General features: G+C 41.3%; 1 protein-coding gene across 2 annotated transcripts in view; it reads left to right on the top strand.

Annotated features, from left to right (window-relative positions):
* LOC124555291 (organic cation transporter protein) overlaps nt 1-21,839 on the top strand; it is a 656,605-nt gene that overhangs the window by 535,403 nt on the left and 99,363 nt on the right. For both annotated transcript variants that reach the window (XM_047129163.1, XM_047129164.1), the window contains exons 3-4: nt 4,593-4,785; nt 11,761-11,864. In XM_047129163.1, coding sequence (XP_046985119.1) covers nt 4,593-4,785; nt 11,761-11,864 — 297 coding nt within the window. The remainder of the gene's footprint in view (nt 1-4,592; nt 4,786-11,760; nt 11,865-21,839) is intronic.

Consider the following 21,839-nt stretch of genomic DNA (forward strand, 5'->3'; position numbering starts at 1 on the left):
CATTAGCTTCTCGCCAAGGGTGGAAGCCTTTCCGAAACGGCTAAGTTTGTAAACTGTTCACGTGCCACCATGTTTAACGTATACTGTGTACGGTAAAAAAGGCGCTATCCAAAACCGGCGCCGAGGCAGTTGTGGTGCATCATGGGCCGTAGATGAAACGGTTGAATGACGGTAGCGAAGATGAGTACAGCGAATAGACGTGCAACTATTGAGCAACTGATCCCCCCCCCCCCCCAGTTGAACCAAGCAGCTAGCAACAATATCCCCAAGGTGATCTCATCATTCTGGAAGGCACAAGTATGCATCTATCCTTGGGCATCATGTCCACCTCTACACGCAGTTTGTTCCTCTGCAGCACGATGACATCTACCAGCAGGACAATGCATGGTGTCACACACCTCGCAATGTGCATGCGTTGTTCGAAGAGCACCAGGTTGAGCTTACTGTATTCCTGTGACCGTCAAGCTGTGGGACCATCTCAATCGAGCTGTACGCTCAATGGATCCTCAACCGCGGAATCTAGCGCAGGTGGCTAAGGCACTGGGGTTAGCATCGCTCCACGCCCCTGTCGATACCTTCCAGAACCTCAATGACTCTCTTCTCGCGGTTAGTATATTGGACTCGCATTCGGGAGGACGACAGTTCAAGCCCGCGTCCGGCTATCCTGATTTAGGTTTTCCTCGATTTCCCTAAACCGCTTAAGGCAAATGCCGGGACGGTTCCTTTAAAAGGGCATGGACGATTTCCTTCTTGATCCTTCCCTTATGGCCGAAAGGTTCTAGGCGCTACAGTCTGAAACCGCGCGGTCGCTACGGTCGCAGGTTCGAATCCTGCCTCGGGCATGGATGTGTGTGATGTCCTTAGGTTAGTTAGGTTTAAGTAGTTCTAAGTTGTAGGGGACTGATGACCTCAGAAGTTAAGTCCCATAGTGCTCAGAGCCATTTGAACCATTTGAACCGTTCCTAATCTGACCTTGTACTCCGTCTCTAATGACCATGTTGTCTACTTGATGCTCAACACTAATCCTCTCTTCCTGCTCCTCCTCCTCCTCCTGCACGTCTCGCAGCGATCAGTGTGGCAAAAGGTCGTTATTTAGGCATTTGATAGGTCGTCACATTAATTTGAATGGACAGTGTGCTTCGATGAAACTTGGACAATACACAGAAAGAACAGCTACCGTCTGGGACAGATAGTAACTGAAAGGAATACGCAATAAGACGAACAGAAATAGCACTTTTGTTCAAAGACAACAATTACACTGAAGTCAGCGGTATTCATGGTGGTCCTCTGGACATTACAAAAGGCGAAACGTAGTTCGTAAGATGGTAGGTGATCGCAACAAACAGTCATGCTGGCCATAAGGTTTGTAAGGAGTTCTTGTGGTTGGGCGTTCCATTCCTTTGACCGAGCGAGGTGGCGCAGTGGTTAGCACACTGGACTCGCATTCGGGAGGACGACGGTTCAATCCCGTCTCCGGCCATCTTGATTTAGGTTTTCCGTGATTTCCCTAAATCGTTTCAGGCAAATGCCGGGATGGTTTCTCTGAAAGGGCACGGCCGATTTCCTTCCCAATCCTTCCCTAACCCGAGCTTGCGCTCCGTCTCTAATGACCTCGTTGTCGACGGGACGTTAAACACTAACCACCACCACCACCATCTTTTGCCAGTACGGTTGACAAATGCTGGACGCTCGTTGATGCACGTGGATGTGCCACAATACGTCTCCTCAACGCATTCCACGCATGCTCTGCGAGATTTATGTCGGGGGTACGGGCAGGGCAGTCCATTCGCCAAATTCTTCTCTTTCCAAGAGCTACTCTACCTGCTCTGTTCGATGCTGTCGCGCAATGTCATCCATAAAAATGAAGTCAGGTCCTATGTATTGGGGAGACGTCCACATGCACGAACGACCATTCAGCAGTTGTCAACAGCGCTGGTGGAAGGATGGAGACGGAATGACCGAGCGGTTCTAGGCGCTTCAGTCTGTAACTTGTCGACCGCTACGGTCGCAGGTTCGAATCCTGCCTCTGGCATGAATGTGTGTGATGTCCTTAGGTTAGTTAGGTTTAAGTAGTTCTAAGTTATAGGGGACTGATGACCTCAGATAATAAGTCCCATTGTGCTCAGAGCCGTATGAACCATTTGAAGAATGGAACGCCCTACCACAAGAAACTCATATCAGCTTTGTGGCCCACATGGAAGCACGTTCTAGAGCGTTCACTACCGCCTGTGGTGATCACACACCCGCCTTTTGTAGTGTCCAGGGCATCATCATAAAATGTGGTGACTCCACTGTAATTACTGTCTTTGAGCAAAGGTGTCATTTTTTTCGTCTTATTGCGTATTTGCTTCAGTTACCTTCTGTCTTTCTATGTATCGTCCAAGTTTCATCGAGTTATGTTACTTGGCAGAGACATATCACGCGCGTCCTTAAGTTTTGCTGACCAATGGATGATGTTGGTATTATAGATCGAAACTGGCCATAAAATAAAATCAAAAAATTTCAATTGAAACTTTTTTGTATTCTACAAGTTTTATGCAACTGATCGCTGTGTCCTTCACTGTGATAATGTCACATTTCTTCTAATTCTCTTTACTGATATATTTTATATTACCACAGGACTTAACTTCTCCCTCACTGTGAAAGAGGTTAAAAGAAATTTTACACATTCCCTGTTAAGGCAGTTTTGTTGCTGCGATCCTCTAATGATCTGTCCTCTATTGACCATAGAACTAGACTCTCTGTTTCCCAGTTTGATTCTGACTGCGGAACCTTGGAAGTTTAAAAAAAAGGAACAAAAAACACTGTAATCTCATTTATTTTGCAGGTTCTTATACATATTTAAGGTTTTTAATTTTAGAGCTAAGAAGTAATTTCTGTGCTATTTCACTCGGCATGACATCAGTGAAAAAATAATTACAGTGCCGCAACATTGAGTCAAAACCTGATGGCCCCTTGATACAAAACTCGAATTCGCTGAAGTCTTGAGTGCTGCAAATTCAACAGAGTTCAGTTCTATTAACTACAATTCTCGTATTTTTTTTCTGGAGTACATGGGATCTAGTGGCGTAAAGGTTTACTAATCCTCCTTTGTGTATAAAGTACTACGATAATCCGTAGCTGGCATTAACAGTATCACTAACGACGCTAATGTAGGCAGGAGACCGCAGAAATCCGTTCTCCGTACAGGTCGACAACTCAACATGCCCCCTATGTCCGTCTGGCGTATGTACCGTCGACGTTTATACATGATACCATACAAAATTCAGCTACTGCAAGCTCTTCGAAGGTGACAAACAATAACGTGTGGAGTTCCGTAATTTCGTTCTTGGCAAGATGGAGGATGACAGTGTTTGGTGACGAGGTAACATTCCATTTGAATGGAAAGCTGAACCGTCGTAATGTGAGAATATGGGGTACGGAGGAACCACATGAAGTTTTACAATATGAGAAGGACTCTCCAAAATTTAATGCGTTTTGTGCAGTTTCACGGCAAAAGGTGTATGGTCCATTTTTCTTTGCCGAGAACACTGTTACAAGAAGCACATATCTCGAAATGCTTCAGAATTTTCTTTTCCTACAGTTGGAGACTGATTCGAACGTCTCCATTTACCAACAGGATGGGGCACCGCCACACTGGCATCTGGAAGTGCGGGAATTTTTAAATCGAAGGATTACTGAACGATGAATCGGTCACACTTGACCAAATAATTCAGGCCTACATTACTGGCCTCCAAGGTCACTGGACCTGATTGTATGTGATTATTTACTGTCGGGGTTTATAAAACACTCTGTTCACGTGCCTCCAATGCCATATGCCGTGCATCTACAGGGGATTGGGGGGGGGGGGGGTGGCATTGAACACCTATGGAAAGGAAAAACTTTTTGAATTTCCCGTTCATGAAAAAACAAAATTCATTGTATATGTTTATTAGTTTTAGAAATATAGACGTGCCAAATCGGATGGTTCTTTTTGATACACTCTGTATACTCTTAATAATAACAGACTGTCGATCGATATTTAAATATATTTCAAGCTTCTCGAAAATAAAAATTTAATGAAGGACCAACAAACGTTTTGTGAAATAATTTGAATGTAAAAAATAAACTGGATTAGAGGAACATTTACGCACTTTTGAACGATACTTGAAATTACGTAAAGAAAATGAGGTGCCGATTGAAAATTTAAAGTCCAATGTGTAACTTAGAATTTTAAAGTGTGCTGGAGAGTATTTTTCTGGTAGAACTTCACTCATTAGCCTCCTTATGTCACTAGCATATGAGCATCTCAGCTGCTGTACATGACTTCAAGCATCATTCAGAGCCATGTCAAACGTTTCTCTAATCAATTTCATCACTTAATTTTAAACAAATCATACCAAAAAACATTTGATTTTTCAAAAAAGGTATTAAATGAATTAACTGCAAAATATTTTTGCAGAAACATAACGTAGAACATAGTGAACAACGTTTGACTGTCTAATTCTTAATTTGCTCAGTAATTTCTCATAAGAATAATTGTGTTTCTCCTTTCAGTAACAAATGGCAGTTAACATTCCTTCAACAATTTACGTGTTTGTTTCTCTTGACAGGTGTGCAATTCCCGGAGTTGACGTGAATCACAGTGTAGCTCCTTGGAACACAAGTGAGCTGACATTCCATATACCGCGTGGAAAGGACGGTCTCGATTCCTGCCGTATAATAGACCACTCGACGAACCAATCAATCAAGTGTGACTCTTGGGTGTTTGATAATACGTATTACGAATCGAGCAAAGCAATAGAGGTGAGTGATGAAATGATGCAGTCGCATGTTTCTAGTTCTATAACAATTAAGAAAATATGTATTATGGACTGTCGGACAGCTTATCCTCAGCAGGATGGATGATAGAGAGTGCATTTGAGGAGCTCGCTATCTCTGTAGAGACACTACGCCCGTGTTATACGCTGCAAGAAAGAGATGAGGTCCGTCTATACCGTAGCTTGATAGTATATGTCTATGTAAAGTGGCAAGAGGACATGGAAACCATTCTAACGCTCTTCTTGGCGACTAGATACTTTCCACGCAAAGTACAGCATGGAGGTGTAGTCTAGTCGATTTTGTTAGTTCATCGTATACTGTGGGCTACAGGTACATATTTTGGCTCAGCTTAGAGAAGTTTTTGAAAAGTAAACAAACGAGAACCTCCTATAAAAGAATAAACTGTGCCGTGGATAGACTGACGTACGAAACCCGGCGGGAACTTAAACGGAACTTAGCTCTTTCTAGGTGTCGGTATAACCTTTCAGAGTATGCATCGTTTATCGATTGCGCCTTAAGCTAATATAGGTGATGTGTTTTAAAGTCCACCCTAATACCGTTTACTAAGTTACATTAAACCATTCTGTTTATTGTCTGCCAATGTTCCTACACGTGGTATTAACTAGACCACGATAAATCTTGAATAAATCTTCTACCTACAAAGAATGACTAATAATTGATCTTCTGTCGTTCCCAAAGTAGATAAAGATGATACAGCGCAAATACTGTACATAGAAGATGATAATTTAGAGAAATGAGCATGGTAAGGAGAAATAATCTGTTTTTCGCTCAGAGTTTCGTAGCTATTAATTTTAATTCTGCGTGCAAATAACCGATATTGACCGGAAATTTAAAAATCTCTGCAATCAGAGGAAACACTGCGATGTAAACAACTCGAGGAAGGAAACCGCTGAATAGAGCCTCTAGCGACTTAGCTGCCCACAGGATGTTTCTCTCTCCACAGCGCAGTCAGGCATTTCGTATTGCCTATCGCCCAACGCAGTTCGCATCCCAGAGCTAATGACATAGACAGTGCGGTTCCCTTTTAGGCTGGTGTTAGAGTATTGAGTTTGACCCTATTCTAGTGTTGTCAAGAGTAGGCGAGTCTTCATCTTTTGTGAAAACCGTTCACAGTGCGTACGCTGAAGTTACGTCACGTTATCATATGCCAATTTGAGAAGTACTCAATATTAGACGTACATTTGCCTCTGTAAATTTCTGGAATCGCTTGAAACCATGTTCATAGACTTCAGTCTTCTCCAACTGGTGAATCTCAGCTACCTCGGTTTGCCCCTTGTATTGACTGACAAGCTCAGCTATCTTATCAAGTCAATGTAGCCCAAGCTCTTTAACAATGTAAGAGACCCAGTTTTCTTTCTCCTTATCATCAAGTACTTTGCTCGGCTTTCACATTGTTAACAGAACAGTAAATATCGTAAATAAATTGTTTTGCAACGGACATTGTTGGTCACACAGTTAGACAATGAGTGAAGTATGTTGGTACATGAGAATCCTAAACAGTCGTTACATCACAAGTTTCGATCATCGCCATTCCCTGACACCAAATTTTAGGACAACTAACACGTGCGGCATGGGGTGGGTAGGGGGGTGGTGTGGAGGGGGAAGGGGACTTACCGTAAGGGAAACACTTTCACCCATCTACTAATCTAGATAACCTCGTTTGCGTGTATTCTCTAAGTCATTTCAGTCGAACAATGGACTGAATCTTTAAATAGGTCACGGCTGCTTCCTTCCCTGATACCTCCATAACTGAACTAGCATTCCGTTTCCATTGACTTTGATTACCATGAGACGTTAAACTCAAATCACATTTCCATGTCCTTTACCAGTCACCTACCATTTGGGCAAGCCCTCTGTACCCCACATGGAATGAGTGATGACCCGTACAAGTAGCATCATGCATTCAAACCTGATTATCCAGACTGCCCATGCCCAAACGTTGTGCAGCATATACTGGTTACGGAAGTGCTGTGCGTGCTGCGTATCTGCAGCCGATTAACGGAACATGCTAGTTTTTTGACACTGGGCTCAACCGGGGTAGATGTCTGACATAAAGCCTTATGTACGTGATATCGCCTGAATGACTCCAATAACATACCCATCAGTCAGTCTGAGGTCCAGTGGCACGAGACATGTTGAGAAGATTTTTCCGTCCCACGCCAGTTGCGAGTGAAGCTTAGATAACAGTTCGTTATACCCAGGAGCCATTACCGCTTCGAAGCAAGGTTTATTTGCTGCATTTCCTTTATACATATTCTCTAAGTAGCTCTTTTTTTTTTAATTCCAATTCTCCAAAATTCAGATCTCTCAGGGTTAATACTAGTTCTGTAAACTTAGTAGTATCAGCCTAACACTACATCCGAATTGCAACCATTTTGAAATTAATTCCATTGCCATTAGTATGGAAAGTGACCCGAGAACATGCGTAACGCAATCAGACTTCACGATTATGGCACGTTCGCCAGGGAACAAAACTGGACACTCCATATCAGAATTTAGCGACACTGTTTTGTACTGGAATGTTCGTTTTAATTACGTTACATATATCAGGTTTTCAGGATGATATACAGTGCATTACTTTAATATTTGGCCAACCTAGTACATCAACGTCGAAATTCCGCAGACAAAAAGCAGGCATGATAGCAAGTAAGTAACGACATAAAGGAAGTAAATCTTCAGACAGGTACTTTTACCGTTCAATTATATCTGGCTTGAACTGTAGGAAAAAATTTCCTTTTTTGTCGTTAAAGTAGCATTAAGTTATAATATACAAACATGCGGCTACCAATGGCTCGAGCGTTTGTTCCCTCATTGAAACTGTAACAAATACCTTCTTTACATCCCAGTAATACTTGTCGCCAACAATATCTTTCTATTAGTGACAGCTGCTGGCCTGTTGCTATAAAAAGCGCGATTCGCTCAGGGATATGATTCGTTTTCAACACATCTCTTTCCATCGCTATCGGCTCTATACGCTCGGGCGCGGATGACCTTTCTGTTTAGCGCCCTCCGCCGTAAATCATCATCATGTATTCGTTCGTACAGAAATGAAGAGAGAATCCTCTCACTTTCACAACAGCGGCAGCAAGGGAAGCTTAGTGAAACACACAGATGTCTCATCAGCCGTAAGTTAAGGGAAACCCCTTGTACAATTGCTTAAGTTAGCAGCGTAATTTTTTCAGAACAGTGGCACCAAAATCAACCCTCAGAGAGGACAATGCATTTTTGTCAAGATTACACCGGGTGGAAAGAAAGGAAAGATTACCTATTTAATGTGATTAGTTGTACGATGGATCCGAACTACACGAGTAAAGAACCTCACTGGTAGGAAATGCATTTAAGGACGAAAGTAATAAATCAGATGACAGAGCGCGTGAGTGGCACTTGATCGACGAAATATTACAAAGTAAAACAGTCGCATCACAATAAACCACATTGGAACTGGTGTAATTATATGTAATCTATATCTTCGACTAGGGGAGGCGAACTTACATTTACTGACAGAACTTGACTAGAGGCAAGTACCTGAATCTTTTATAGGAGTATTTGCACAGAAGTCGAACCAAATAATTTGCGTCAGATTGACGATCATATTCCACCGAGATATGAAACATGAGGATTTCGCAGTGCGTCTGCGACTGCCTTTTGGCTGCTCTAAAGTTATTTAAATAATCTCGCAATCTCTGTAGCTCAGGCTCATGGAGAAGTAATGAGACATTCTGAGAAGAAGAGTATGGCATAGATAATTTCCGTATAGACAGAACTGAAGAATTTCTCATTACCCACTCGAAAAACAACAGAAAAATGCTAAGGAACAGGTACCGGTATAAACATTTAAGAGATTCTAAGACTAAAACAATGTCAAACAATATATTGAGAACTTTTTAAAGTAGAAATTTATTGGGTCGTTGATGGACAGCCGAATATTAAAGTGGCTCCGTTTTATGTTCTGTTACTTTATGATTATTTTCACGTGTTTCTTTGTAAATATTATTTGCGATATAAAAATATTGTAAAATCATAAAATCTATTTTTTTCGTAAATATGTATATACAAATAATATAAAATTATCTGCACCACAAATATGGCCAACTGTTAAAATGAGACACTGCACATTGGGGCGAACACCCATTGCGTCATAGAGGCGCTTGACGTATTGCTGAGGAAATGTGCCGTATTTCTGCAACGAGCATTTCAGATCCCTAGTACCAGACTTTAACCTTCACATCGGGCCCCACCATGTCGAGTGTGTGATTGGTCAGTGGATCTTGCACGCCAGGGTAACATGTCGCACCAGGAATGCCGTCGATGGGTAACTTGTCTGTAAGGCATTTTGCATTACTGTGCAATAACGTAGGGCTTTGGAACTGCTCCAGGAAACATTATTATAGAATTTCCACAACATACTATTTCATTATGACAGCTGTGGTCTTGAATCAATATCTGCTAACTATGTGACGTTCCGCAATGCACTTCCGGTTCTCATGCAGCCAAGAACGTCTCCATATCAGATTATATGGAGAATCTTGTCAATAGACAGTTCACAAGAGAAGAGCCAACGGAGTTTTGGCAGTTAATGTGTTACCAGAATGAGACGTTCTGACTCTGTTCTGCAAGAACCGGTAGAGAAAGAGGACGAGGCACCAGCTGCAGAGATGGTGTTGTTAGCAATGAAATTTTGTTTTTGTTATTTTGGTATATTTTGTAACGTTCATCAAGTATTTACTGTATCTATAAAGAGTTCAGTTTCTACTGCTATTTTAAGTTATTCACTTGTTTGTGATTCGCACAAACTGATTAACTGGAAAATAGAGTCGTCATTAAACTTTGTTGTGGACTGTTTAGCGCCAACGAATTCTCCATTTTAATAGTTAGGAAATGGATGACTGAATTCAAAACTTGCGGTATTTCTTTTGAAGAAGAAGTGAAAGACGTCTCAAACCTGCAACCACATATGAAAACACTGAGAAAGTGCTTAACGTGGCATAGCTAACTCCGTAGACATAGCAGAAGAAGCAGTAACGTTATGTGCCAAATTATGGACGAGAAAGCTTGGTGCAAGACGGGTTCCGCTTTTGTTGAATACTGACCAAAAGAAATTGCGAAAACTTGTTTGTTACCAATGTTTGAACCCTTTCATAAATAAACCACCAAATAATGGTGAGTACCAATTTGTTATTGTGGATGGGACGTGGATCCAACACTTCATGCAATATACGAAGCAGTTATCAAAGCAGTGAGTGGAAGTCAATAGCCCCGTACCAAAAATGGCTAAATTGGTTTCATCAGTCGGAAAGAACATAATCAGTTTTTTATGGTCTGTAAAATATCCTGTTTTCTACCTACAGAGATAAAACAAAAACTGATGAATGATACACAAGTCATCTCGACCAACTGGATGTCAAAACAAAACGAAGGAGACGTACACCAGATTCGGCGACTAAACAAAAGATTCTCTCACCTGAGGAAAACTCCTGCAGCTTGGACGATATTCACGAGATCTTGCAGTCTGTGAGTTCCAACTATTTCCAAAAACAAAATTTATGGATGGATAACGTTGTAAGTTCAATGATGAGGCTATGGAAGCCATAGACAGATGTTTTTTCAGATCCTCCAGAATCGCATTTCAGGAATGAAATCTACTCACTGGAAAAACACTGGCCAGGAGACCTCATAAAAGTGGACATCATCAGAAAATAAGTACATTTTTTACGTAAACAATCCCGTCTTCCTCTCCGCCTCAGAAATTCACATATTTCCCTCGTAACAAACAATCGTTCTAAATAGCCTCTGGGTATTGAAAATTCGAGGAATCCATCAGTTTTTTTTAAATCGATAATTCGAAACCGAGCGGATCTGAAAAATTACTCATTATTTATCTGTGGTACAGTTTGACTCATAGGCGTGAAATTATGAATACTATATTGGTATTCGAATTCCCTATTATTATTATCTTTTTCTTTTCTTTTCACATCTACTGCCACTGTTGAGATTACGACACAATTTGGGTGATGTGCCGCAAATTACTTCAAGCACACCTAAGCAAGTGAGTTTCAAACACTGTGTGATGAAGACCGCATTTCAAAACAGGCGTACCTATATACTGTCATACATCTCCTTGCTGTAGCAACGGTATACTTTGTGAAATATATTTACTGATGAACTTCAAAACACCTAAAAAATGACGCTGCTGGTTAATATCTTCAACGTTAACACTTCTGCTGTGCCAAAATTACCTGCATCTTTATGACGCTAAGTTAGCAGATAGTGAAAATTTAGACTTTCAGAAACGCTACATCCGCTCATAGAAAACATTATAACAAGTCCAAGCAGAGTAACATTTATAAGGAATTTAAATTTTATAATTTAGAATGTAAATAGGTCTTTTAAGAACTGAGGCCTGTGAAAAGCAAACATTTTCTTGCGATCACAGAATTTACACTCCACCATATCCCTTTCTCAGAGACTAGAAGCTCGATCAGTAAAGTTCCTGAGATAGAATCCAAAGAACTATTTACAATATTGATATTCACATGGCCCCTCAAGTACGTTTAATGTGTTTTCTAACTATGGCGTAGATTGCTTCGTATGTGTGAAATTATCAAGGACGTAATGCCACTGTGACTTTCCATAAATCTGTATGTTGCATCTTTCTCTTCCACATTACTTAATACTGCGTTCTATGCATAAGGAGATCAGAAAAGTGAAATTGATAAATATCTGCACAATCACAAAAGAAAAAAGTAATCCAGAAACAAACTCTTGGAATACAAACTCAGAAAGTCTGAGAAATAATTTGACACATAATCAGTTGAGTTTGTTTCCTGTGATTTGGTTTCATTTCTGATGTATATAACTAATTTCTCGTCAATTTTCAATGTACATAAAAATATCATGTTCACAATAAGATGCCTGAAGACCTTTTATTATTGTTTGCAGTGGAATTTTGTTTGTGACCGCCGATGGATGGGAGCTGTTGCACAATCTGCGTACATGTTCGGTGTTTTTACTGGCGCTGTTGTGCTGGGGAGCCTCGCTGACAAGTGAGATACTTGAACATGCTTTTGTACATCTGATGAGAGAAGCAGAGTATGATATATAGAGAAGTAAATCGAAAAATCTGAAACAGATGTGATTAAAGATCACTTATTACATTTTCAGTTAATACTCGAGTATTATTTTTGCACAACTGTCTCACGTCCATGAGTGATCGTTTCAAGAAATGGCTATCTTTGTTCAAGTGTGGCCACTATCACATTAAGGATAAAGAAGCACACAGAACAGACATTACATTTACGTATGTAGCACAAATCACTGTTTAACATGCGGTTTGACATCTTGCTGATATAAAGTTTTCCTCCACACAACTGCAAATTTGACTGGTGAAGTATTCTCAGATTGGGAGAAATACACTAGAACCAAGAAAAAATAATTTATTTCACCATATGATCTTATAAAATGGGATGGAAAATATTGAACAAAGTATTTTTTAAAGCTTTTGATTTAGTATAGTTGAAATGAAGCACGCAGAAATTACCTAATGCCTCTCTTTACATTCAATCAAAAGTTACGACTCTTGGAAGATAACAGGTAGCTATTAAACACAGGGCATTTTTCAGATAAGAAGTACATTAAAAGTGCTATATACATAGTGATCTTTCCCTTACTTATTCGTGTAAAAGTGAATCGCATTCATTTTGCATTATGAGTAGTTCTATCTTGTCAGTCTTGGTGTAAATTAAAAAGAAATGATAATGAGCATCATTAAAAAGACAATAGCAACTTCTTTCCCAATAAATTTTCTTAAAGACAAATTTGACCAACAAAATATTTCAGCATATTCTTTTCTAATGGGACAAAGTGCAGTACTGCAATGAAAGTAAAGGGGGTACATGACAAGTGAGAAGTATCTCCCTTTCAAAATACAATGAAACATTGTTTAAAACTATATATTAATACAAAATTCTGTTTTGCTACTGCCATATTTCTCTCAAAGCCAAATCTAAAATAGCGATTAACTTTGATAAAAATTGTGTTTCACAGTCATCAGATAACTCGATCAATGTTATAAACTAGCTGAAAGTGTATTGTCAGTGGAGTTCTTGCTATATTTCATTTTGTTAAGATGGGCATGTTAACAGTATATTACATTCATATTCCAACTATTCTACTGTTCGTCTGAATAAAAAATTACATCCCATTCTAGAAATTAATCAGTTATTAAAAATAATTGGAACAAATGCCAAAGGATTGTTACATGAGAAACATTTTCTAAGTGTAGTTCATTATGGAGTGAAAAATGAATGCAGCTTCAAAATGTATGAATATTTTTTTAAATAGATGTCATTCTCAAATAAAAAATATATATATTTTACAATACAGCAGGCACAGCTAAAATTACTGCGACAATTATTTGACAAATACATAATTAAATATAAAAACTCATACTGAAATAGAAGACCAGTAATATCTTCATAAAACAACGACCGCATCAAATTTTAAAAGTAAGAAGATTAATCAAATGTACAAATTTCAAACATTAGATATTAAGTATTTACGTTTCTTTAAGTAATAACAAATTGTCACAGTCTTTCCACCTGTATGTCCATATGTGTTGTGGACTAATTTTTTCTTAAGGGAAATAGGTTATGTGTTACTGCACAAGTAATAACATGAAATGAAGAATAGCTGTTTATACAAAAAGCAGAGCCATTATGGAAACTTTAATTTTTATGAATGATATACTCAATAAATATTTTGAAATTCTTTGTGACCTAAGAATGACAGGGGCTTCTAAGAGGAATAATTTAAATTTTTCGCTGATTAATGAGCAACTCCATTAATAAAACACATCAGACAAAAATAAAGAATTATAGTAACATCAGTTCTGTACTTGTACAGAGATCACATGGAGAGATGGTATCGATCTTTTAATACCTTATTGCAGAACCTCATTAGGACAAAAAGAACTATTAAGGGAACTTTTAATAAACTGTTTCTGGATTTAATAGCTTACAATGATGCAAAATATGTGATAAGATAAATTGTTTATATTAATAGCCTTAACAATAAATCGATTCATATATATTACAAGTAATGTGAAACAAATATTATGTGAAAGATAATATTCTAATTATTTGAACCAAATAATTAGATCGCACATGAAATAATGGATGTGTCATACAGTCACTGTAGATAAGAAAGTTCACACTTTTTATGCCATTACTGCACCATAAAGTTAACATTTTCTTGAACAGTGAAATTCAACACAAATACAAAAAAAAAATTGAGTAAAACCTTAAAACAAAATAATTATGCACCAGAATGAGAGGATTTTATTTCAATCACAGAAACAGCCCTATTCAACGGAGAAATGTCACCAAGAAAAGGTTCAACAAATTCCAAAATTGTGTCATAAAGAATACAGAAACTATGTATATTCCAGTGTAGCTCTGAAGGTGAAAAATAACAATGAATTTATTATGTAGTAAACAAAATTGAATGATAACTGATGTCAAGTGGCTATGATTCACTCTTTTGTCAGTGAGACAAATGGAAACACAAATCTATCAATGACCACCACATTCAGTGAATTCCGACTCTTTTTTGCGAAAAACACGGCAACGAGATTATAACACTGCTTACTCTGCCGCAAGAGATTCAGGTGTGCTCACTATTCTTCACCAGATGATTTTACATTTAAATTACACATGACAGCCAAAATCAGAAGATTATTTGGACTCCAAAAATATTATCAGATTTATTTTCAACGATGTGTCAAGTGAAATATTATAATTTTGCCCTGATATGAATAGGTTGCCTTCTTCGCTTTTTAATAATTCAGTGACTTTTAGTGCATTTCCTACTGTCTGAAACAGGCAGTAGTCTCACCTCACTATAGACGATGAGACACAGAAATAGCATACAGCTCGATTTACCTGTTTCTCCAGAGCCCCTCAATAATCCATACTTCGCACGTTGATCTGTTCCGAAATTATACAGGTAAAATCGTATTCCTAGCTTCAGACTTTATCTTCTCTTATGTTCGCACAAGGTAGGCTGTTAGGTTTTGTCTTTACCAACAACATTCTATATGAACTTCACCAAATAAACTGCTTGGATTTCATATGCATTGAAAGCCTTCAACCGGTCAATTCACGAACTGTTAGTATATAGGGCAGAATAAATTGAATGCCTTTCATCTAATTAACAAACCATCAGTATGTCGTAAGAACGTACACTATGTGGTCAAAGGTATCTGGACACCACTAAAAACATACGTATCCCATACTACGTGCATTGTGCTGCCACCTACTGGGAAGTACTCCATATCAGCGATCTCAGTAGTCACTAGACATCGTGACAGAGCAGAATGGGGCGCTCCGTGGAACTCACGGACTGGGAACGTGCTCAGATGATTGCGTGTCAATTGTGTCATGCGTCTATACGCGAGATTTCCACACTCCTAAATATCCCCTAGGTCCCCTGTTTCCAATGTTATAGTGAAGTGGAAACGTGAAGGGACACGTACAGCACAAAAGCGTACAGACCGACCTCGTCTGTCGACTGACAGAGACAGCCGACAGTTGAAGAGGGTTGTAACGTGTAATAGGCAGACATCTATCCAGACCATCACACAGGAATTCCAAACTGATCAGGATCCACTGCAAGTAATATGACACTTAAACGGGAGGTGAGAAAACTTGGATTTCATGGTAGAGCGGCTGCTCGTAAGCCACACATCAGGCCGGTAAATGCCAAACGACGCCTCGCTTGGAGCGTAAACATTGGACGTTTGAACAGTGTTAAAGCGTTGTGTGGAGTGACGAATCACGGTACACAATGTAGCGATCCGATGGCAGGGTGTGGGTATGTCGAATGCCCGGTAAACGTCATCTGCCAGCGTATGTAGTGCCAACAGTAAAATTCGGAGGCGGTGGTGTTATAGTGTGGTCGTGCTTTCCATGGAGGGGCTTGCACCCCTTGTTGTTTTGCGTGGCACTATTACAGCACAGGCTTACATTCATGTTTTAAGCACCTTCTTGATTCCCACTGTTGAAGAGCAATTCTGGGATGACGACTGCATCTTTCAACACGATCGAGCACCTGTTCATAATGCACGGCCTGTGGCGGAGTGGCTACACGACAATAACATCCCTGTAATGGACTGGCCTACACAGAGTCCTGACCTAAATCGTATAGAACAGCTTTGGAATGTTTTAGAACGGCGACTTCGTGCCAGGCCTCACCGACCGACATCGGCATCGCTCCTCAGTGCAGCAGTCCGTGAAGAATGCGTTGCCATTTCCCAATAATCCTTCCAGCACCTGATTGAACGTATGCCTATGAGAGTGGAAGCTGTTATCAAGGCTAATGATCGGCCAACACCGTATTGAATTCCAGCATTACCGATGGAGGATGCCACGAAGCTATTTTCAGCCAGGTGTCAGGATACTTTTGATCACATAGTGTATGTTATAAGTGAAAGCTCTGTGCCACTTTAGTCTTTCGTGAATACTTAGTCACGAATTGTACGACCTGAAAAAGCCTCACCGTTGTCACAAGGCTTCAGATTGCCACTTCCGTCTCTCCTCGTCCTCCAAACTCTAGTGGCAAGTCGAAGCTATGGCTCAGTTAACGATGTGTGCTCGTATTGTTTGATAGCAACGAGAAAGTAAACCTCACCTGAAAAATATTTGAAACTTTAACTAATTACTAAAATTCCAAAGCCATCCTGTGTACATCTAACTACGAAAAGCGTGGATCTGGTTTCAGATCACAATCCGACACAGTTTTAACATGTCACCAGTGTTCATCACAAAGTATACTCCACTACAGAGGAGAAATGCATCATCTCCCTAACATTCTGCAATTACAACAATATGGAAACATGCTCAGAGTGAGGGTAAGATGTTATCTGTATAGCAGATACTTAAGCTTTCGGCCTCCGCTGCCCCGGCAGTCGCTGAAAAAATGTCACATGGGAAGGGCAGTCGTGCTGGCGGCTGGATCGTCACTTTGTATCTTGCTTTCGAAGCATCTGTATTTCAGTTACCTCGCTTTCTCGACGGGAATTCTGAAACGGAACTCTGATTATGCATATTGTGGTCAAGATGATTTTTGCTTTTTTCTCTAGTACCTATTTGAGCTGATATACCATTCAGTGGTAACATTCGCACACATCTACGTTTTCGGCTATCAATTTAAAGTCGATCTTAGTTTCCATAGGATGTGTTGTTCGCGGCAGTGACCTGCCTTGTTTGTCAGGCACTCACACAAAAAATACATTAGAACCACAAGGAAAAAGCAAAACGAGCTCCTCTTCTAGGCCGTGAGGGCCCAATGGATGTCGACCGGTCGACGTGTCATCCTGTGCCTTGCGATGTCGTGCGGATGCAGTGTGGTGACGCATATGGGCTGTTTTGCTAACTTCACAGACCGTAGAGCAGTTAGAACTAGGGTAGGTAGCTCCCCAATTGCCATCACGGGGCAAAAACTACGTTTAGAAATAGAAAACATCAAATACGGTGTTCCTCGTGAAATGACCATATTGGCAAAGGACCTGAACTCAAGACAGGGGAGCTCACGTTCATTTTTATTTTTAGATGTCCAGAAGTATTTTGACACCGTCCCTCACAAGCGGCTTCTAATCAAAATGCATGCCTACGGAGTATCGTCTCAGTTGTGCGGCTGGATTCGTGACTTCCAGTCATCACGGACACAATTCGTAGTAATAGACGCGAAGTCATCTCGTGAAAACGGACTGATATCTGGAGTTCGCCAAGGAGTTGTTATAGGCCCTCTCCAGTTCTTAATCTACACATGCGATTTATGAGATGTTCTTGTAAGCTCTTTTAAATTGTTTACAGATGATACTATCATTTACCATTTTGTACACTCATCAGAATATCAAAACGAATTGCAAAATGATTTTGACAAGGTATCTGCAGGGTGCTGAGGACCTGCTCTATTAGCGTATCGTACCGTACAGTGCACTACGTTGCGAGACATGGAGATGAACCACATACGAATCGAATCAGCGCAGCATATGAATAACCGTTCACTAGTACATCAGTCAGCCTGAACGTGCTGTTTAGATGGTGTTTCCCAGGATCGTTTAGGCTAATGAAAAGTTGGTACCCTACTTTTGCATCAGATAATATGACACAATCAGATAATATAGTAAGACACAGGATGTATACTGCTGGGGGAAAAATTAGTATACCTAAAACCACGACGTCGATTTTGATTCGATAACGGCATATGCCACCTGGAGGACAGTAGAAGTACTGATAATGGTTTCAACTTCGTCCGCCAACAGATATCATAGTGGCATAACTACCAGAGTGCCGTCTGTGTCTATCCTTTAATAGGGAATGTTCTCAGCAATAAGTCTCACTATGGCTCACGCGTGTAAAACAAGCAGACCACTATGCTACGGAGACGCACTCGTGCTTCCTACAGCCAAATGAGCGAGTTTGAAAGGAGTCAAATTATAGTCTTCCGAACGGTGAAATGGTCCTTTCGGAAAATTGCCACACGAGTTAGACATGCTGCGTCACTTGTGCAACGATGATGGTATCCATGATCACATGAAAACTCTCACACTCGTAGACGAGGTTCTAGACGTCCAGGCAGTACAAACGCCCACAAGGATCGTCGTTTTGTAAGGGCAGCGGTAGCAGATCGTACAGCTGACACAGCACAAATGAGTCTGCCCCTGGTAGCTGAGTGGTCAGCGCGACGGAATGTCATACCTATGTTAAGTCCCATAGTGCTCAGAGCCATTTTTCCATGCGTAGCAGCAGGAACTGTTTCCAACTCGTCATTAACAGTGGGACTACGGACATGCACACTCTAGCCCGTCTTCCACTCACGCCACAGGATCGACGTGCATGGTTTGACTGGTACCATCAGAGGATCACTTGGAAGATGGAATGACGCGCCGTGATCTTCAGCGATGAAAGTAACTTCTTCATGCAAGCAAGTTACGGTCGTTTCTGCATAAAACTTAGACCTGGTAAGCGCTATCTCGTAGAGTGCATTCGTCCAGGGCACGCTCCCCTACCCCAGGCTTAATGCTCTAGGGTACTATAAGCTACAACTCCCGTACGCTTTTGGTGTTTCTGGAAAGGACGCTAACCAGCTCGGTACGTGCAGAACGTTCTTGGAATGAACTTTAGCAAGCAGTCCTGTATTCTCTGCTATACTCAATGTCTTCTAACTCAAGATGTTAAAGTCTGGAAAAGCTTCAAGGCCGCCATAATCTGCTTGGTTGCTCCGTACAACTGCCAAGGTCAGCCATGTACTGCCTCCAAACACAGCTTGTACATCGCAAGTAAACTGCATTCATAGTCCACAAAACACTTTAGGACCTTCAATCAGTTGTTGCTTATTAACCTGTCCGTCGAGATCAATTTCAATCACCCTTAATGTCTTGTAAATAGGTGCACTGCGCCGCCAGCGACGACGGTAACAACGTCGCAGAGGCATTGCTGAGGCACCGTTCTTTTGGCGTCTTTGCAACAGGAAGGTGATGTGTTGTTCCAAAAGAATACTGCTCGCAAACACGCTGCCCGTGGAATTCAACGTGCTCTGGAAGTCGTGCAGCGACGTCCCTGTCCAACAAGATCCCCGGTGTTGTCTCCAACCGAGCACGTGTGGGATATGAAGGGACGAGAAATGTTTCGTGCGACTCGTCAGCCAACAAATCTCGCAGAACTACGTGGATATGTCGAGCAGGCGTAGCAGGGCAGCATTCGGCATTTGTACAACCGACGAGAAACCACAGTCAGCCCCCGCATTACTGCCGTGGGGGCCACACCACGTACTAATATACATTACTGGCCATTAAAATTGCTGCACCACGAAGATGACGTACTACAGACGCGAAATTTAACCGACAGGAAGAAGATGCTGTGATATGAAAATGATTAGCTTTTCAGAGCATTCACACAAGGTTGGCGCCGGTGGCGACACCTACAACGTGCTGACATGAGGAAAGTTTCCAACTGATTTCTCATACACAAACAGCAGTTGACCGGCGTTGCCTGGTGAAACGTTAGCAGAATATGGAATCGGTGGGTTCAGGAGGGTAATACGGAACGCCGTGCTAGATCCCAACGGCCTCGTATCACTAGCAGTCGAGATGACAGGCATCTTATCCGCATGGCTGTAACGGATCGTGCTGCCACGTCTCGATCCCTGAGTCAACAGATGGGGACGTTAGCAAGACAACAACCATCTGCACGACAAGTTCGACGACGTTTGCAGCAGCATGGACTATCAGCTCGGAGACCATGGCTGTGGTTGCCCTTGACGCTGCATCACAGACAGGAGCGCCTGCGATGGTGTACTCAACGACGAACCAGGGTGCACGAATGGCAAAACGTCATTTTTTCGGATGAATCCAGGTTCTGTTTACAGAATCATGATGGTCACATCCGTGTTTGGTGACATAGCGGTGAACGCACATTGGAAGAGTGTATTCGTCATCGCCATACTGGCGTATCACCCGGCGTGATGGTATGGGGTGCCATTGCTTACACGTCTCAGTCACCTCTTGTTCGTATTGACGGCACTTTGAACAGTGGACGTTACATTTCAGATGTGTTACGACCCGTGGCTCTACCCTTCATTGGATCCCTGTGAAACCCTAAATTTCAGCAGGATAATGCACGACCACATGTTGCAGGTCCTGTACGGGCCTTTCTGGTTACAGTACGTGTTCGGCTGCTGCCCTGGCCAGCACATTCTCCAGATCTCTCACCAAATGAAAATGTCTGGTCAATGGTGGCCGAGCAACTGGCTCGTCACAATACGCCAGTCACTACTCTTGATGAACTGTGGTATCGTGTTGAAGCTGCATGGGCAGCTGTACCTGTACACCCCATCCAAGGTCTGTTTGACTCAATGCCCAGGCGTATCAAGGTCAGAGGTGGTTGTTCTGGGTACTAATTTTTCAGGATCTATGCACCCAAATTGCGTGAAAATGTAATCACATGTCAGTTCTAGTATAATATATTTGTCCAATGAATACCCGTTTATCATCTGCATTTCTTCTTGGAGTAGCAATTTTAATGGCCCGTAGTGTATGTGTCTGATTAATGGGCGACACCTGGTACCTCATAATCGCTTGTGGTTCAAATGGTTCAAATGGCTCTGAGCACTATGGGACTCAACTGCTGAGGTCATTAGTCCCCTAGAACTTAGAACTAGTTAAACCTAACTAACCTAAGGACATCACGAACATCCATGCCCGAGGCAGGATTCGAACCTGCGACCGTAGCGGTCTTGCGGTTCCAGACTGCAGCGCCTTTAACCGCACGGCCACTTCGGCCGGCTAATCGCTTGTGCTGTTGATCGGTAAATGTAGTCATTTCATGTATTCCGTATTCATTGTTGCAACTATAAATCTTGAATGAATTGGAAATCGCTTAAAGGGTGTACTGACTTTTTTCCGGCAATCTATTTTGCACGGTTCAGAGGCAAATGGTGCTGACGACATCCCTCCCTTAGGTTACCATGACGACTGTGGCGTTAGAAAAGGCTTCGAGCCACACAGTTAAATAGCAAAATAAAATGTGCAAACTCCTCAAAAAGTGGGCCCCATACAAGGCGGTATACACGCTACGGAAAAGGAGAAGATCGGCATGATGCGAAAAATAAGGATGACCACAAACAGTAAAAAGTGTGTGCGCCTCCGCTTCAGTACAAAAAAATTTCGTCACATTTCGGTAAAACGAAAATCCACATGAGTTTGAAGGTTGTCGGTTCAACTAAATACCTACAATCATGAACAACCTTAATTGAAAACATCATATAGAAAATGTTTTGGCGAAGGTGAACCAAAGATTACGTTTTATAAGCAGAAAACTTAGAAGATCCAACAAATCTTCGAAAGACACTACCCACATTACGCCGTCTGAAGTATTGCCGTTCGGTATGGGATCCTTACCAGATACAATGGCTCTGAGCACTATGGGACTTAACATCTGAGGTTATCCGTCCCCTAGAAC

This window comes from Schistocerca americana, chromosome X (genome assembly GCF_021461395.2).
Source record: "Schistocerca americana isolate TAMUIC-IGC-003095 chromosome X, iqSchAmer2.1, whole genome shotgun sequence".
Taxonomy (NCBI): Eukaryota; Metazoa; Arthropoda; class Insecta; order Orthoptera; family Acrididae; genus Schistocerca; species Schistocerca americana.